Genomic DNA, 18,015 nt, shown 5'->3' with positions numbered 1-18,015 from the left:
CCCCCAAGGACAGTGCTGTCTGCTTTGGCTGGGATTTGGATTGAATGGAGGAGAGAGGGGGGAAGACCGATGCTTCACGTTTCATTGGGGGCAAGCTCCCTCCAACTACACGGGCCCATTTTGTACAACAGGATCTCTGACTCAGAAGTGCCGCTCCTCTTCCCTGTCTGCGGAGGGACTTTGGATTTAGTAGGAAATTCTTACAGAAGCCACACACCTGCTCACGTGCCCTGGGTCTGAACGTGCCTCCCTCTGACTAAGGGAAGCTCAAGGAGGCAGAGAAGGAACCAAGAGGCCAGTCAGCTGAGGGGACCACGTGCCTCAGTTGGGGACAGGACCCTGGCTGTGGACCAAGCGCTCTGAGGCAGTCGGACTATGCATCTCCCAGTGAAAACAGTGCTTTCGGGGCTACGTGCTTCCCTCCATGCCCCTGGATTTTCCGGCTTAGTCTGTTTTTTCCAAAAGGGGGTGAGGGCAGAGCACGAGGCAGCTGCAGTGAGGGGGAAGGGAGGCCTGGGGCTGTCTCCTCCAGGACACCTGGAGCTAGCCAGGGGCACCGGCTTTCCAGGTGTCCGCCTTCTCAAGGGCGGGGCTGTGGGAAGGCTGGATCGAGAGGTGAGGAGCAAGTGCAGGCATTTCATCAGCACTGACCAGAGACCACCCGGAGACCACCCAGCGGCAGGAGCCAAGCCCTCTCTGCGTGGCACGGTGGGAGGTCCACAGGCTCGCACCTCTGACTCCATCACCAAAGCTGAGAAGGTGGTGAGCGCACCAGACCACACTGCTCAGGAGTCCTGGGAGGCTGCATGGGCCCTGGAGGGCTCCTGGACCAGTGACCTTTTCTGGTTCCAGATGACCTCCAGGGTCTGTGTGAGCTCTAACAAGTTCCCACGTAACCCTTCTCCCCCGCTCCCAAGAATGTTCCGGGTCAGAGGAGCTGGATTAGGATGGCTGCTTGACTGACTCAGGAGCTACCGAGTAAGCACAACTCTGCCCTGTCTGCAGTGTTGCTGGTCCTCTGGATTTGAAGGTGGCTGGCTGGCAGCTAGGACTGTATTTGCCTTCTTTTTTGCCTCTACCTAGCACCAAAACACATCCCAACAGCAGACGCAACCAAAGCTATCTTTTCTATTGTAAAGGATTCTTGTTTTATTAATAAAGAAAAAACCCCTTTTATACTCATACATGAGGATACTTTAAAAAGTCTGTGAAGGGGCTGGCACTGTGGCGTAGCAGGTTTAAGCTCCAGTCTGCAGCTGCGTCCCATGTGGGCACTGGTTTAACTCCTCGCTCCTCCACTTCTGATCCAGCTCCCTGCTGGTGCGTCTGGGAAATCAGTAGAAGATGCACCCACACGGGAGACCCCTTAGAAGTTCCTGGCTCCTGGCTCTGGCCTGGCCCAGCCCTGGTCATTGCAGCCATTTGGGGAATGAACCAGAGGATAGAAGACCTCTCTCTTTCTCTCTCTCTCTCTGTCTCTACCTTTCTCTGTAACTTTGCCTTTCAAATAAGTAATATAAATCTTAAAAATGGAATTAAAAGTTGATTTTGATGCAAATAAATTTTAAAATCTGTGCAATTTTTTCGTAACACATTTTCCATGAACTTTTTGAAGCCCTTATGTATGCATGGATTTCAAATTTGCACCAAAATAAACACATTAAATATTTTTTAATCTTTAATTTATTTGAAAGGCAGAGAGAATTTCCATCTGCTGGTTTACTCCCTAAATGAATACAACAGCCAGGGATGAGCTAGGCAGAAGCCAGGAACCTGAAACTCTAGTCTGGGTCTCCCATGTGGGTGGCAGAGGCCCAAGCATTTGAGCCATCATCTGCTGCTTTCCAGGATGTATTAGTAGAAAGCTGGCTTGTAAGCGGAGGAGCTGGGACTCAATCTGGCACTTAAAAATGGGCTGCAAGTGTCCCAAATGGCAATTCAACCTGCAGTGTGTGTGTGTGTGTGTGTGTGTGTGTGTGTGTGTGAGAGAGAGAGAGAGATCATTTCTCTGAAACTTGGGCTGGGAGGACCTCCAAAAGTTGTTGGTTCAAGCCGTCTGGATGAGCTCCAGGCCCTCTGGCCAAGCCTTTCTCCTTTGGCAGACAGGAAGTGGTCATTTTGCCAATGGGTGGTTGGGAGCAGGTAGCTCTGGCTCCCCCGACCTAAAGATCTACATTGGTCCCAGGTGTTCTCTTCTGAAGAGGCAGCTCCTTGGGGAAGACGACCTTGTCCTCCTCCAGGACACAGCCCCCCAGCAGATCGCTGGAGGATGCCTTTGCTGTCAAGTCCGCTCACGGCAAGCATGAAAACAAGAATGAGTTTGTGAAGTTTCCTGTTTCTGTATCTTGAAGTTCCATTTCGATATAGGAGGAAAGGACTCCCATGGCTCACCTTCACTGGATGGACCCGGGGATTGGGAGCGGGAAGGCAGGGTTTCGGTAACCCTGAACAGGTACAGTGAGAATCAGTAAAATGGAGTCAAAGTGCCTTTTTGTCCCCAGCTTACAAAGATGGAAGTGACCTACTCGTATGTATAAATACAGACAGACCCAAGTAGAGGGCAAAGACCTTTGCCTTCCCCAAATTGTGAACTTTTCAAAGCTTCTGTTTGGAACCATAGACATTTTTACATTTTTAATTTTTTTTTTCTTCAGATCTGGCCTAACCTGAAGTTCCTGTCTACAAGATACCTAAGGAAAAGCTTGGCCAAACAAATTATTTTTATTTATTTTTTATTTATTTGACAGATAGACAGTGAGAGAGACAGAAAGGTCTTCCTTCCATTGGTTCACCCCCAAATGGCCACTATGACTGGAGCTACGCCAATCTGAAGCCACGAGCCAGGTGCTTCCTCCTGGTCTCTCATGCAGGCACAGGGGCCCAAGCACCTGGGCCATCCTCCACTGCACTCCCGGGCAACAGCAGAGAGCTGGACTGGAAGAGGAGCAACCGGGACTAGAACCCGGTGCCCATATGGGACGCCAGCACCACAGGCGGAGGATTAACCAAGTGAGCCACGGCCCCGGCCCCGGAAGCATAGACATTTAACTGCTGTAATTTAGCCACTGTAGGCATTACAAACCAAATAAAAAGATCTTCTTACTGTGTAGTGTAAGCTTGATAACTATGGTCATTCAGAGGAGAAAGGAACCCATACCCATCTTCCGAGACCTCCACACCAGCCCACCCAGTGCTGGGTCGTGGCCAACCCCTGTTATGGGGATGCCCTGTTCCCTTGGGTCTTAACGACATGCACCAGCTTCCTCAGTTAAACTTCAAACTGTTTTCTCTTTTACTTATTCCTCCTGCTCCGTCACACACAGTCAGCCCCAATCCTTCAGTTCCACAAGAAAAGACACCAGCAAACATTTTCCATCAACGATCTTCCAAAGTGAGACAGGGGCTTCCAGGCCAGCACACGGGAGCCTCTACTAAAGAGGTGGCTGGGGCTGGAAGTCAGAGCACTGCCTACAAAGTCCCTGGTTTAGGCAGCTCTTTGGTAGCGAATGGAATCAGTGTTTTGAGTATGCAAAATTTCCAGAGACTTAATGAACCATATTTCCTATCCTTAAACTTCCCTGAAAGGCAGCAAACAGGTCTGGGGTTTGCCTTCTGAATGAGCAGAGAGTGGGACCACGCACAGTTCCCTTCCTCTTTCTGAGCCATGGTGCCTTTGTCAGCAAAAATGAACAGTGTTAGTACCTAGTTCTCGGGGTGGTGGTGAGGACCGAACGCAGGCATGTATGACAGTGCAATGCTGCTGGGACATCCCTGTTCTCTACTGGAGAGCCACAACTGGAGGCTCAGCTCCACTGCTGACTCCAGCCTCCTGCTAATACACACCCTGGGAGGCAATAGTGATGGCGCAAGTAGCTGGGTCCCTGGCATCCATATGGGAGACCCAGATTGCATTCCCAGCTCTTGGCTTTGGCCTGGCTCAACCCCAGCCATTGTGGGCATTTGGGGGATGAACCAAAGGATTGCAGCATACTCTGTTTCTCTCAAATAAATAAAAATTTGCAAGTACAGTGCTAAATGCCAAGGACAGAGATGGCTCCACACCACTGTCTTGTACCTTCCCTCTCCTACAATCAGCAAGCTCAGACTCATAGGAAATGAGTTCACTCTGAAAAGGTTTTGAATTCAAAGGGTCAGGTCAGTGCTCCTAGCAAACCAAGTCTAGAATCCAGGCCTTTTCCTAGATTCCAGCCTCTACACCCACTTCACCCTTCATCCTTTACAGGACTCTCCCGCAGTGGGTGTCTAGCCTACCACTGACGACACTCGATCGCATATCACACTACCTGGCTGTGGATTCAGCTCCAGATCTGAGTCTAGCTTCATTCCAATGAGCATCCTAGGAGATGGCACTTGTCGCTCCCCCTCTTCATGGAGGAACGACACTAAACCCTGCCTAGGCTTCATATCCGAGTCACGGCACCATTATGTCGCTCCCCGTCTTCGTGGAGGAACGACACAGGACCCTGCGTTGTTCTTTTGTCTGCTCGGCCCTCCCTGGGTTTGCTGCTGGTCCTTCCCGGGTTGGCTGCTGGTCCTTCCCGGGTTGGCTACCATCCCTTCCACCTCCGTGGAAGGGCGGCTCCCCCTGCCACTTTCCCCACTTCCGCGGGGGAGCGGCACACCGCCGGCCGGCTCTCTCGGGGGCTGCACAGGTGTTCCCCTTAGATGTTCCTGGTGCATGCCGTCTCTCTCCTCCTTTATAGTCCTTCCACCAATCCCAACTCTGCTACCCACACGCCGAGTACGCTGCTCTCCTCCAATCAGGAGCAGGATCAGCTCCTGGAGGTCATCACTCAAGTTGGCAAGAGGCAGCTGCGTAGAAGCTGTTTCTCCCTTCTCAGCGCCATATTGTGGGAGAGCAGATGCATAGAATAAGTCTTAATTCCAGTAACTTAGTCTAGTCCGGGTTGCTCCCCACAGATCCCCCTTTCTTTTTATTTTTGGCGTTGATACGCGCCTGTCTTCGGTGCCCCGCGGCACACACTCTGCTCTGCTTGCTAGAGTTGCCCACAGGTGCTTACAAGTCCTATCAATCAGGCAAACCGAATCCGGGTCCTCTCTTCGCCATGTTGTGAGGAGGTTTTTAGGCGCTGATGTGTGCCTATGTTCGGTGCCCTGCAGCGCATGCTCTTCCCTGCTAGAACTGCCTGCAGGTGCTTACAAGCCCTATCAATCAGGCAAACCGAATCCAAGCCTTCTCATTGCCGTATTGTGGGGAGACTTATTGGTGTTGATTCGTGCCTATCTTCGGTGACCTGCAGCTCATACTCTGGTCGAGCTGCCTGCTGGTGCTTACCGCCTTACTAATCAGGCAGACCGAATCTAAGCTCTCTCATTGCTGTGGTGTGGGGAGGCCTTATTTTTCTCTATCTCCGGGCATTCCTATTTCTCCTATTTTACTTCTATCTACCAGCATTCCTATTTCTCTCATTTTACTTCTAAACTTCTGTTTCTCTTATCCCTGCGGCTTCCCGGCGCCCGCCCCGAGGCTGCTTCTCGGCGGCTTCCCGGCTCTGAGCCGCTTCAGCCCGCGCTTCTCCCATCTGCGCGGCTTCCCGGCTTTGCGCAGCTTGGCTTCGTGGGCTCCGCGGTCTCCACGCCCTTCGCGTCCGCACCACGGCCTCGTGCCAGCCCCGCGTTCCCTATCTATTCATGCCCCGTGCTCTCTCTGCACGTGGCGGCTTCCGCGAGTCACACAGCGTAGCTTACGTCTCCGCCACTAGCATTCAATCCAAGTTCCCCGGACTAACCTGGCGAATTCCAACCTGGCGGCCCACGTCTCTGCCGCTGGTTCCAGATCTTCGCCTCTTGCTCCCCGGGGTGACTTGAAGAATTCCAAGGTGGCTTACGTCTCCGCCTCGGCCTGCACTCGCGGCTTCATCCTCCCTAACATTTTTCTCTACCCGGTATGTTTCCCTAAGTTTTCTTCCAACAATATTCCTCCCTCATTTCTCCTGGCCTCTCCCCACAGTCCGTATCCAAGTCTAAGTTTCTTATAGGTTTCACTTTCACTTTCAACCTGCAGTCCGTATCTGAGTTTCTTCTTGCTTTCACTTTAAATCCTAACTTCTTTCCCACAGTCCATATCCGAGTCTCTGCCTAGGCTTTCAATAGCTTCTTCCAGCACCTAGGCTCTTTGCTAGTCTCTCTCTCCGGTATTTTCCCACTTCTTCCCGTTTCTTCCCTCCTAAGTTTCCTATCCGAGTCACGGCACCATTATGTCGCTCCCCCTCTTCGTGGAGGAACGACTCAGGACCCTGCCTAGGCTTCATATCCGAGTCACGGCACCATTTGCCGCTCCTCTGCACGCGGAGGAGCCGCACCGGACCGGACGCTTGTTGTTCCCTTTTTTACAAGTCCTCTCTATAGTAAAGTAAGAATAAGTAAACAGCAAACTCCCAAAGCAAGAATGAGTAGAGAGAAATGAGAAAGAACGAAGTAACGAACTTCCCCGCGAACTCTCCAACGCACTCTCCAACCAACCCACGCTACCATGCTGTCTCTCTCCTCCTATATAGTCCTCTCCACCAATCCGTGCTCTGCTACCCACACGCCGAGCGCGCCGCTCTCCTCCAATCAGGAGCGGCTCTTGCAGCTTATCAAGTTGGTAAGGGGCAGCTGGGTAGAAGCTGTACGCTCCTCTCCCAGCGCCACGTTGTGGGAGAGCAGATGCATAGAATAAGTCTTAATTCCAGTAACAGTATAGTCCGAGTTGCTCCCCACAGCACTGATGGATCATGTCACTGGGGTCCTGCCACTCATGTGGGAGACTCAGATTGAGTTTCGGACTCTCCACTTTGGCCCTGGTCCAACCCGCAATTTTTGGCATTTACGGAGTGAATCAAAAGATGGGAGTGTTTGGGGCTGGCGCTGTGTTGCAGCAGGTTAAAGCCCAAGTTTGCAGTGCCGGCACCCCATACGGGTACCAGTTTCAGTCCCAGCTATTCCACTTCTGATCCAGCTCTCTGCTATGGCCTAGGAAAGCAGCAGAAGATGTCTCAAGTCCTTGGGCCCTCGCACCCACATGGGAGACCCAGAAGAAGCTCCTGGCTTCGGACTGGCACAGTTCTGGCCATTGCGGCCATTTGGGGAGTGAACCAGTGGATGGAAGACCTCTCTGTCTCTACTTCTCTCTGTAACTCTGTTTATCAAATAAATAAATCTTTAAACAAAAAAAAGCTGGGAGTGTTTTCTTTCTTTCAAAAAAGACTTATTTATTTATTTGAAAGGCAGAGTTGTGGCTTGGCGCTGTGGTGGAGCAGGTTAATCCTCTGCTTGCAGCACCAGCATCCCATACAGGCACTGGTTCTAGTCCTGGCTGTTCCTCTTCCAATCCAGCTCTCTGCTATGGCCTGGGAAAGCAGCAGAAGATGGCCCAAGTCCTTGGGCCCCTGCACCCAGGTGGGAGACCTGGAAGAAGCTTGGCTCCACATCAGCTCAGCTCCAGTCATTGCGGCCATTTGGGGAGTAAACCAGCAGATGGAAGACCTTTCTCTCTGTCTCTCCCTCTCACTGTCTGTAACTCTACCTCTCAGTTTAATAAATAAAATCTTAAGAAAAAAAGAAAGAGTTAAAGAGAAAGAGAGAGAGAGAGAGAGACAGAGAGAGAGAAAGAAAGGTCTTCCATCTGCTGCTTTACTTCCCAAATGTCTGCAATGGCTAGCACTGGGCCAGGCCAAAGCCAGGAGCTTCTTCTGGGTCTCCCACATGGATGCAGGGACCCAAACAATTGGGCCATCTTCCACTGCTTTCTCAGGCACATTAGCAGGGAGCTGGATCAGAAGTGGAGCAGCTGGGACTTGAATTGGTGTCCATATGGGATGCTGGCATTGCAAGTGGTGGCTTTACCTACTATGCCACAATGCCGGCCCTTATTTGTTCTTTCTGTCTCTCAAATAAGTCGATCTGTTTCTCTCTGTTTCTGTTTCCCTCTCTCAGCAACTGAACCCCACTCACTACAGAATCAGCAGATTTGCCCTCTGCTTTAATGTTTGCTGGGGATGAAGTTAGTGTAAAACACCCTTCAAGAAAAAGAAAAAGCATTCTGAACTCTTCTGGCTATGTAAATGAATCCTTGATAACTCAACAAATTCGCTGTTTCCACTGAACCAAGAATGCAAATAAGCACTACTTGTAAATAGTCAAAAATCCATCTAGGATAAAACAAATGGCTTCCTGGTGCTCTGGTTTGAACCATGGGCTCCAGCCCTTTTAGGAACACCTGGGGTGGCTGGGCGGGGTCTGAGATGCCACTAGGGACAACTGCTCTGAATAGCCAGAAAGCCATAAAGTGCAGCGTGTGATAAACAGGATGTTAAGGTTCATGCACAGGGCATGATTAAAGACCACGTTTTCCAGTCTGGGCAAAACACGGCCAGAAGCTGATGCTGCTGCAGAAGACTGGGCATGCTCGTTGTGCTGCACAGGAAGCCATGATGAGATGCCACAACAGAATCCCAGGCCAGCCCCTGCCAAGTGGCTTCAGGAGAGTGTGAAGCCCCAGGCAGAATCATGTGAGTGACTCAGTTCCGAAAAGGATGGCACACAGCTGGTGCCATTCTCCATGCACTGGAGAGAAGTGAGTTTATACACAATGGATGCCTGAGGGTTTTAATAACGAATTCTGGTCGAGATGGGCTGCCCAAATCCACATATGCGATACTCTGCTGATAGCAGAAACCTAGACGGGTGGAAATATCTTGAAAGCTTCGTGTATGGTAAGGCTATGTAGCATCAAGCATCTTGGAGACCTCAAATACGTGACACCTACTACAGTGGGCCCTGATCTGCCATGTGAAGGGCTTTGGTGGGCACAGGTCACACATCTTTCCTTTGATCCGTCCCCTTTCCTACAGTACTCTATTGTATAACTCTTATATTTGGTGGTTGTTTGAAACACAGAAGAGCTGAAATATCATGAGAGTAATTATTCAATCAAGGAAGAGAAAACAGCAGTGGTGAACTGGAGAGGCTGGCAGACGGCATTGGCTGCTCCTCCACCATGAACTAGCAGTGCGACCTTAGGCAAGTCTGACTTTCAGGGCTAATTCAGTGACTGCAAAATGAGGCAGATCCCTACTATGCTTGCCAGAGGGAAGCAGGCTGGATCGGATGAGTTCACAATCCCACCCCACTCCAAGACCTGTAATTGCAAGGACTTGGCACGGCTATGGTTTTCTCACCTCTCAGCAAGCCAAACACCTGCAGCTAACTCCCGCCAGCCGTCCTACCTGATGGGCCATTATTTATCTGGTGGATAATCTGCTTCCTAACGCCAGGCAGAGAAAACAGCGACGGCCACTGAACGAGCCCCGGAGCCAGAGCACTGTCTCCGCTCAGTCTCTAAACTTCCAGATGAGGGAATCTGGACGGCCAGGATGTCCCTCGGTTCCCCCTTCCCCTTGGCCTCCCATCCTTCCTCCTTTTCTTTCGTAAAAAATGAAAACAATACACGTACAAATGTACAAACTTCAAAGAGTTTGTGGAAAGATTGAATCAAAAGATAAGTTTGGAGGCCAGGTATTGTTGTACAGTGGGTTAAGCCACTTCTTGTATCCCATATCAGAGTTCCTGGTTCAAGTCCCCACTCTTCCACTTCCAATCCAGCTTCCTATGAATGTGCCTGGGTTCAAGTACATGGGTCCCCGCCACCCACCTGGGGGACCCGGATGGACCCAGACTGGCCTTGTCCAGCCTTGGCTGTTGCGGGTATTTGGGGAGTGAACCAGTGGATGCAAAATAATCTCTGCCTCTTTCTTTGTCACTCTGCCTTTCAGATAAATTAAACAAAGATGTAATTCCCCTAAATTTGAAATCCATGCACAAGTTTTTTTATAGTATGCCTTTTCTATGGACCTTTTTGGAAAATGCCTCATCTGCATGCAATTCAAAGTTTTTTGGTACCAAAAAGCTTGTCTTAATTTGCCTCATATAGTGTTTAATAAATCAAAGAGCAGCCCCTGTCTCACACCTGCCTAGAGAAACCCCCTTTCAATTCTGTGGCTCTTTCTCCTGATATTTGTCTCCGTTTTTAAAATGCCATGCATGGTCACACTGCTTTTCGGACTTAGATATTATTTAAGGACTTCTTATTATGGAAGATGAGGACTTGGGTACTTCACACACCCCCAAGTATCTTCCTGTGAAGCAAATATTTCCCTAATCCCCGGCATGAGAGCCAGAGCCCAGCCTCTGAGGGCCAGGACAGCTGAAGCAGCGACAACACTTGACCGCGGAGTGCGGATTAGTGCTCCAGAGGCATGCGCGCGCCGCAGCTGCATTCTCCCAAGACCACGGAGAGATTATCCCTGTCTATCTGCGAAGATGCTAATCACACTGCAAAATGACTGTGGAATTCTGCGGCAGGAAATAGGCCACCAGGGTTCAATGGACCAAATCCTCTCAGCAGGAATTTAGAAAACTGTCCATGAAATGCGGGTAAGACGCAGGGTATCTCTGGTTCTCTACACCCCATTTTCTCTGCTCCCACTGGCCGACCCCACAGCAATAACCCCCTATCTTACCTGCGCCAAATCCTCTTGCCTCAGGCCTCAACCGCAGAGATGTGGGAGGAAGTCAGTCCTACGTCAGAGAGCAAACCAGCTCAGCTTTATCCACGGAGCTGCACTGTTTTTGCCAGTTGCCCGAAGTACAACAGACGGGACGGACTTCTGCTCTCTCAGCTCTGTCCCAAGAATCCCCAGCTCTCAAGTAAAACTGACCCTCAGCAATGCCAAAAACTCCCTTGCCATCGAATGCTAACTTGTTTTCCGCTGTTGATGTTTTATATTCTTTGCAGTTTTTAGCTGACGAATTTGTACCAAACGGCCCTGACACTGGGATACCTAAAAGCATCCACATTAAATACTGGGCACCTTTGTAACTGAGCCCCCTCCCCTACCCCATGGAATCGCCGGGGCTGGCGGGAGCAGGACTGCAGGATGAGAGGCCTAAGTACCCAAGGCTCGTGCTGAGCAGTGACGCTGGCTGGCAGCTCAGCTCTGGATGGCAGCAAACAGCCAGAGTGTCACCCAGCCCTGCTGAGATGCCCCTAAAATCATCCACCTATAGAGTCTTGAGGATAACAATAAAGCAAGAGAGTGAAAACACAGGATTATTGCCTACTATACCTGGGTTGCAGAATTCCCACTTACTGAGCACAGAGCAAAACTACTGTCAATTTATAGAGACGACAATGATGAGTTGCCTGCTTATAATCGAATTGGATAAAGATTTATTCAGTCAGCAAATAAAATATGAATGGGAATAAAAAAGGACAGGTGTTCAAGTGGCAAGTGAGAAAGGAAAAAATACTATGGAATTTTCTTTTTTTTAAAATATTTCAGAGGGGCCGGCACTGTGGCGCAGTGGGTTAATGCATTAGCAGGGAGCTGGATAGGAAGTGAAGCAGCCACTACTTGAACCAGTGCCCATATGGGATGCCAACGTTGCAGATAGGGGCTTAACCCACTGTGCCACAAAGCTGGCCCCCAATATGGGCATTTTAGCCATTAGGCTAACGGCCTATCCCTGCTATGGGATTTTAAAGGAGAAATAACAATTCTAACTAGGTAAGGGAGAAATATGTGGAAACATACATGGAACAAACAGAACCAAAGTCAGAAGGAGCAGCCTCTGTGGGGGAGCTTCAGGCAGTGACCTGGGCAGGGACGGAGTAGGCAGGCCCCAGGCCGGGTCAGAGAACTGGGACGGACAGTGGAAGAAGGCTGCAGAGGCGACAGTGCTGGTGACTGGCGCGAGTGTCCGGGAAGAGTGTTTCCAGGATTGCCACAGGGTGTCATGCTCCCGAGACGCCGGGGAGACCCTGTGAGTGGGGGAAGGAAAGCCGAGACGGCTCGGCTCCACTGCGCGGCTGTAGGGGGTGCCCCTTCCTCCAGGCTCTACTTCCCAATGAGAACATCGGCTCATGAACTGACCACAACATGCTGTTGTCCTCTTGGGCCCAAGGGACCCCCTCCAAGAGGGCAGCCTGCGGCTCCAGTGGCAGGAACAGGAAGGCTGGCCCCCGGCTTCACTTCCCTGGCTCTGGGTTTCAGTCTCATTTACTCTCTAAAGATAGCAAGTCCAATGGCAGGGAGAGCTCCCGAACAAATGGGGCCCGGGGTGTGATCCCCGCTGCCCACTTTTCCATGGGGTGTGCGTCTGCTGGTCGATGGCTGCTGTCAACGGGTCCTTGGTGGTACACAAATAGAGCACAGGCAATGGACCATGTGCGTCAGGGCCCTGGAAGTGGACACTTCTCCCAGGAAGTCTCTGAGCGTGTGGAAGCAGAAGGCTGTTTCTACACTTTCTTCCAGGCCCTCAGCGTCACCCCGGAGCAGCCTGTGGACGCGAGGATGGATCCAGGAGGGGTTCTGCCTCCACCCTCGCTCAGTCCTATAAATCACTCCTGGTAGGTAGCTGGAAAGCAGCTGCGGGGCCCACTTTGCTCCGCAGCACAGGAAGCCACCTTTTAACCCGCCTGCTGTTGTTTGTCTCCCGAAACGTGACAAAAGAACAGATGTAAGCAGCGTGCCAACTGTTGAGAGGCTCTGCTCGGAGCCCGGTAGGAAGCCCGCTCAGAGCCCCAGCACACCAGCCGCTCCAAGGACGCAGGGCTGAGTTCACTTCCTGAAACCCTCACATCCACTCTGTTCACACTGCAGTGGGATGCACAGAGCTCAGGCAGCCACCCTCTCACACCCCTACCCCTGCCTTTGCCCCGGGGGGCTCCCCATTCTCCAGGGACCCTGCCTCTCCACTCCAGTGGTCCAGCCTCCCCTCTTGTGAGGCCCATCTGCCTCCAAGTCCCTTCCTCTAGTCCAGACTTTGCCTGGCTTGGGCCAGTCCCGAAGCCTCCCATGCATCATGTACATCTCTGCAAACCAGCCTGTAACGTCCTACAGGGCTGAAGCCAGGGTCACCTTATCTCTGTGTGACCAAAGCAGTGCTTCTCAGACCGCTAGATGCGAGCCATGGGTGCACTGGGAAACAAGCGTAATGGGTGACACCTAGTATTTTAAAACACGAGATAAAAACTAGCTTATAAAAGACATCGTTAGGAGAACTGGGGAACTAAGAGGTGGACAGGAGATGACATTATGAGATTCTTATTAATTTTCTTAGGGACGGTAATAGCATTTTGGTTGTATAGTAGAATAAAAAATGTTTTTATTGGACTTTATTTTCTGGAGAGTGGGAGGTATCCAAATAACCTGTACACTCGGCCCCACATTTGTCATAATCGACGGAGATACACAGGCACATCATCACCACCTAAGGGCTTCCACCCACAAAGATCTCACACTTGGTGGGTCAGGACAAAAATGCAATGGCGCACTTTCCCACTCAAGTAGCACCGAGTAGTTTTACTGCCCTAAAATTCTTCTGTGAATGCCTTACTTTTGAAATATGTGTGTGAAGTTCTGACAGGAGACACTTTCAAACAGGTCAGCAAAACAATAAATAAATAAATAAATAAATAAATAAATAAATAAAGCGTGCATGTGTGTGTAGGCCCCTAACAAGCAGAGAAGTCAAGCCATCTGTTTAATGTTATAACTGCTGAAGCTAGTTGTACCGTATGCAGGCAGTCACTGAATTATTCTGGGTGTGTGAAAAGTTTCATGATTAAAAAAACGAAACAGAAAAAAAGAAAAAAATTCAGAAAGCAGAGCATGAAGTACGGTTTGGTGTGGGGCATCTACTGATTTGTGTGTGTCCTGGTCGCAAAGCAAATGCAGTTCTTACTGTGGGTCATGGCCCTGCACTTGAAAATGCTGCCTGATAGCAACTTGCTGCTGTGAGCACACAGCAGGCGGGCAATGAACTGTTTGTTAATTAACTTCTAGAAGCACAGATTTACACAGAGAAGCAAGCCGAGTAATCAGTTTGTTACCCGTTCCATCCCGTTAACTTGGGCTGTGTCAAAACATCTAAGCCCTCTTGGGCCCTACACACTTGAGCCTCACCTCAACTGGGCTTTAGGCCTTTCTTATCAGACGTTCAGCTACGCCCGGGAGGGTAACACGCCCTCCATGCCACGGCGTGTGTTAACGCAAGACTCCAAGAAGGGTGACCAACTGTCCTGGTTGGTCTGGGATTGAGATGCTTCTCAGGACTAGGGACTTGTGTTGCTAAAACTGGGACAGCCCCTGGCAAACCAGGGCAGCTGGTCATCCTAAATTTAAGAGTGGATTAAAAATATGTATTTTTATTTGAGCGGCAGAGAGATTGAGCGAGAACTCTCATCTACTGTTCTACTACCCAAATGCCTACAATGGCTGGGGGACACAAGCCGGGAGCCGGGAACCCAACTACTTGAGCCGTCACTGCCGCCTTGCAGGGTCTGTATCAGCAGGACCTGGATTTGAGGCGGAGCTGATCTCCAACCCAGGTACGTCAGTATCAGGTGTGAGTGAACCAACAACTAGGCCAAATGCCAGCCCCGACAGAAGATTTTGAAGGAACCCTTGACAGATCCAGGAGAGCCGACACCGTTGTGCTGTGTTGTGGATGTTACCACCGCAGCATGACAAACAGGAGCAAATATAGTGCAAGAAAAATTGTGACAAAGGGGCCAGCGGGTTCAGCTGGTTAAGCTGCCACCTTGTATGAGTGCCAGCTGGGGTACTGGCTGCTTCATTTCCCATCCAGCTCCCTGCTAACATGCCTGGAAAAATGGTGGGAGATGGCCAAAGTAGTTGGGCCCCTGCACCCACGTGGGAGACCCAGATGAAACTCCTGGCTCCTGGCTTCAGCCTGGCCCAGCCCAGCCCTGACCATTGCAGCCATTTAGGGAGTGAACCAGAAGATACATGATCTCTCTCTAAATCTTTCAAAAAATAATAAATAATCCCAACCTTTCTTTGAGTATCCATGAACTAATCCAGAAAGAAGAGGACAAAGGCAACTTACTGTAAAGACATCATCGTCACCAAGCTCAGCTTCATTATGGATGGTAGAAGATGAAGTCGTGGAGCCTAAGAAGACAAAATGTAATAACAAGTGTTTCCAAAGAGGGTAAGTCAAACCCATCCATTCAAAAATGCGTTTTAATAAAAACCACATTCCATTCTTTTTGCATCTTTCACCAGGAGAAACCAGTGATTTGGGAATAAAGTGCTTTTAATTTATTCTTCTTTAAATGGCTCTTGCCAGGATGCTCTTTAAATTAACTCAGCCTACTACCGTGTTCCCTATTAATGCCTTCAACTTTGTCACTGGTCACTGGTGAACAAGCGCCTAGGAGGTTCCCAGAGCGGGAGAAAAGAGAGCCTGCATCCCACCCAGGCTGCACAGTGACCTTGAGGGAGGTACAAGCAGTGTGGAGGGGTCCGGGAAGGCCCATGTTAGATCTGCCCTAATCTCACTGCTCAGCTGGATGGGGCTTCTGGGGGCTTCTCAGCCAGTGAGGAGGTTCTGAGTAACTGGCTGTGTGGTCACCCTTGTTTTGAATTCAGACACCATCCTCCAAATGCCAGACTGCAGGAGCCTCCTGCCTCAGGGACACTTCTCTCGTGACAGCAGAGCACCAGTGAACTTTCCTTACTTTGCTTCATCAAAATTAAGGCTCCTATTAGAAAACCCAGCGAATTCCATCATGGGATGAACTGGTCCTTAAAGTTCAACTTATGCATTTGTTCACCTCTTCATTCTACGTATCAGCAGAACTGTCTCATTTTCCTCCCTAAGAGCACCTCCTAAAGTGTCGATCAATTAAACTGATCCAAAGAAAACACATTTACGTTTACGTAAGTGATAGATACAGGATAATGGGATTTGTTCCCCATCTTTTCCTTTCTGTGGTCAGGGGTTTTCAAATGTGCTTTTGGAAAATGTTTTGCCATTACATACAATTGAAATTATAAGAGCGGCAGAGGAAGGGGTGACAAACACTTCAAGTTCTCAAGAGGGACTCAGGAGGAAAGATAACCATCCCAGCTGCTGCCACGCACGCCTGCTAACGTTCAGGATTTTCTCTACTTTCCGGTTTCCCCCAGTCAATGTTTAGGGCAGGTTTACCAGAAAACAGTTAGACTGACTGAATATGGAGAAGGTAAGCACAAACAGGAGAATCAAATTTTATGCACAACTTCAGTGATTAAGTACATAGATAGCAAACTTCTATGGGTAATACAGAAGCTATTTTGTCTAAATGCTTAAAAAGCTATGCTTTAAAAAAAAGAATTTGCCACTTCAGTCTTTTTGGCTATCTCACGGCTGTTGTAAACAGATTCACATTCCAGCTAGAATCGTCCTACTACTGATGACAATGTTATGTGATTTTTCCTCTTAAGATCTGCCCTTCTCCCTTCTCGTAAATGAAGAAAACGACTTTGGGACACTTAATTTATAAACAAATCAAACACCTATTCTTGTGACTGAGTTCCCCAAATTCTGAACTTGGCATTAACGTTCTTCACTCAACAATTACGACACCTTCAACTCTCTGATTTGGGTGTGAAGTGGAGTTGCTGGGTGTCTCCTACCTGTGGACTGCAGCCAAGCCCACCATGAAAACTGCCCCAGGGTCTTCCTGGCCATGCCTCCGACCCACTCACAGAGTAGGCTGCAGACCACAGCCCCTTTCACAGTGGCAGCCACCCACCAGGACCTTCGAGTGCAAGGGGTCTGTGGGCAGGCCCAGAGCATCCTGGGATAGCCCGAATCCATCCTCGGGCATGGCAGACTGGACAGCTTTTTAAAAGATGAGACCTTTTAAAAAAGCTGTCTCAACAGTCAGAACAAAGTGAAATCAGGCAAAAATTCATTTGTGTGGAAACCCAAAATGCACCCACTTGCTTGTTCAGAACAGACTCTACCATAAAACCACCTCCCATTGGTCTCCATTGCTGCTCTAATGACCTCCTTGGACTTCTGAAAGCTTTGGCACCTACTGACCTGGCCCCAGATCCTCCTCAAGTAAACCACAAACATAAGCTGGCAGACAGCTGGAATCAGAAAGAACGAAGACATTTGCACAGACCACTAAGCCCCACTAAGAGTTCAGTACCTTCTATAAGGTCTTCGATTGCTTTCCTCACTCCCCTGTCAAAGGCGCGAGCATCGGCAGGGCTCTGGAAAGTAAGTCCAAACTTCCTGTTATCGACTTTCCAATGATGAAACGTTGGGTTGGCTTTGGTGTAGACCAAGTCCTTTCTTACGTAGCATTCCAGTACCACCTGCAGGATTGAAGCACACAGGCTGGTTACTCGTGGGCCAGCCACAGCGGGGTCTGCTTATACCAGTCCAATGAGGAGCCCTCCCAGGAGGCAGCTGAAAAAACCCCCTCCCTGCCTCTGCACCGGTGCAGCCTCTGCCCTTGGCTTTCGTGATCCTCACAGCGGGGCCGTCCTCCTCCGTGCCCCTCCTCTTCATCCCACCCCTTCTTCTTCCTCCTGCCCTGACTATTTGTCCTGTTCTGGACTCCTCCTTCCAGGTTAGGGCCTTTGTAAATTTGATGGCCCTCAATCTCCCCTCTGCTGTCCTAATGGGTGCCTCCCTGTGACCTCAAATTCGAAAAGCTGAAAAATGCATCTGCTCTGAAATTTCTGCTACTGGTTTTCTCTCCTGTCTTGTCCTGAGCTGGCAACGGCAACCCCACTGTGTCTGGCTCGAACTCTCTATGGTACCTTTGCCTCCTCTGAGTTCTCCATCCTCTGCATGATTAACTGTCAAGTCCAAGTCATTTTTCCTCCAGTATCTGTTATATCAACCTCATTCCAGGTGTGATCACCTTGATCTAGGTGCCCATTAACTTTATAAGAGTACTAGAAGATGCCCCAAGTTTCTAACAATGTGGTTTCAAAACTAGTTTTCCAGGCTGATCTTTTCACCTCTAGATCAAGATGCCTTTGAAAAATACTCTTGACCAAGACCCTTGATCTTTTTTAGCTCTGAGATGGAAACAACACCAAAGTCATCAGTGAGAACTTTAACATTTCTCTGAATTAACAAGGGTCTTAGCAAGGTCACACTCATTTCGCCATCAGG

At 49.8% G+C, this 18,015-nt stretch overlaps 1 protein-coding gene across 2 annotated transcripts in view; it reads right to left on the bottom strand.

The window, feature by feature from the left end:
• SPRED2 (sprouty related EVH1 domain containing 2) overlaps positions 1-18,015 on the bottom strand; it is a 124,772-nt gene that overhangs the window by 12,353 nt on the left and 94,404 nt on the right. For both annotated transcript variants that reach the window (XM_017340722.3, XM_017340723.3), the window contains exons 3-4: positions 17,036-17,204; positions 14,938-15,002 (exon numbers count right to left, since the gene is read on the bottom strand). In XM_017340722.3, coding sequence (XP_017196211.1) covers positions 14,938-15,002; positions 17,036-17,204 — 234 coding nt within the window. The remainder of the gene's footprint in view (positions 1-14,937; positions 15,003-17,035; positions 17,205-18,015) is intronic.

Source organism: Oryctolagus cuniculus, chromosome 2 (genome assembly GCF_964237555.1).
Source record: "Oryctolagus cuniculus chromosome 2, mOryCun1.1, whole genome shotgun sequence".
NCBI classification, from domain to species: Eukaryota; Metazoa; Chordata; class Mammalia; order Lagomorpha; family Leporidae; genus Oryctolagus; species Oryctolagus cuniculus.
This window is presented reverse-complemented; position numbering and strand designations above follow the sequence as displayed.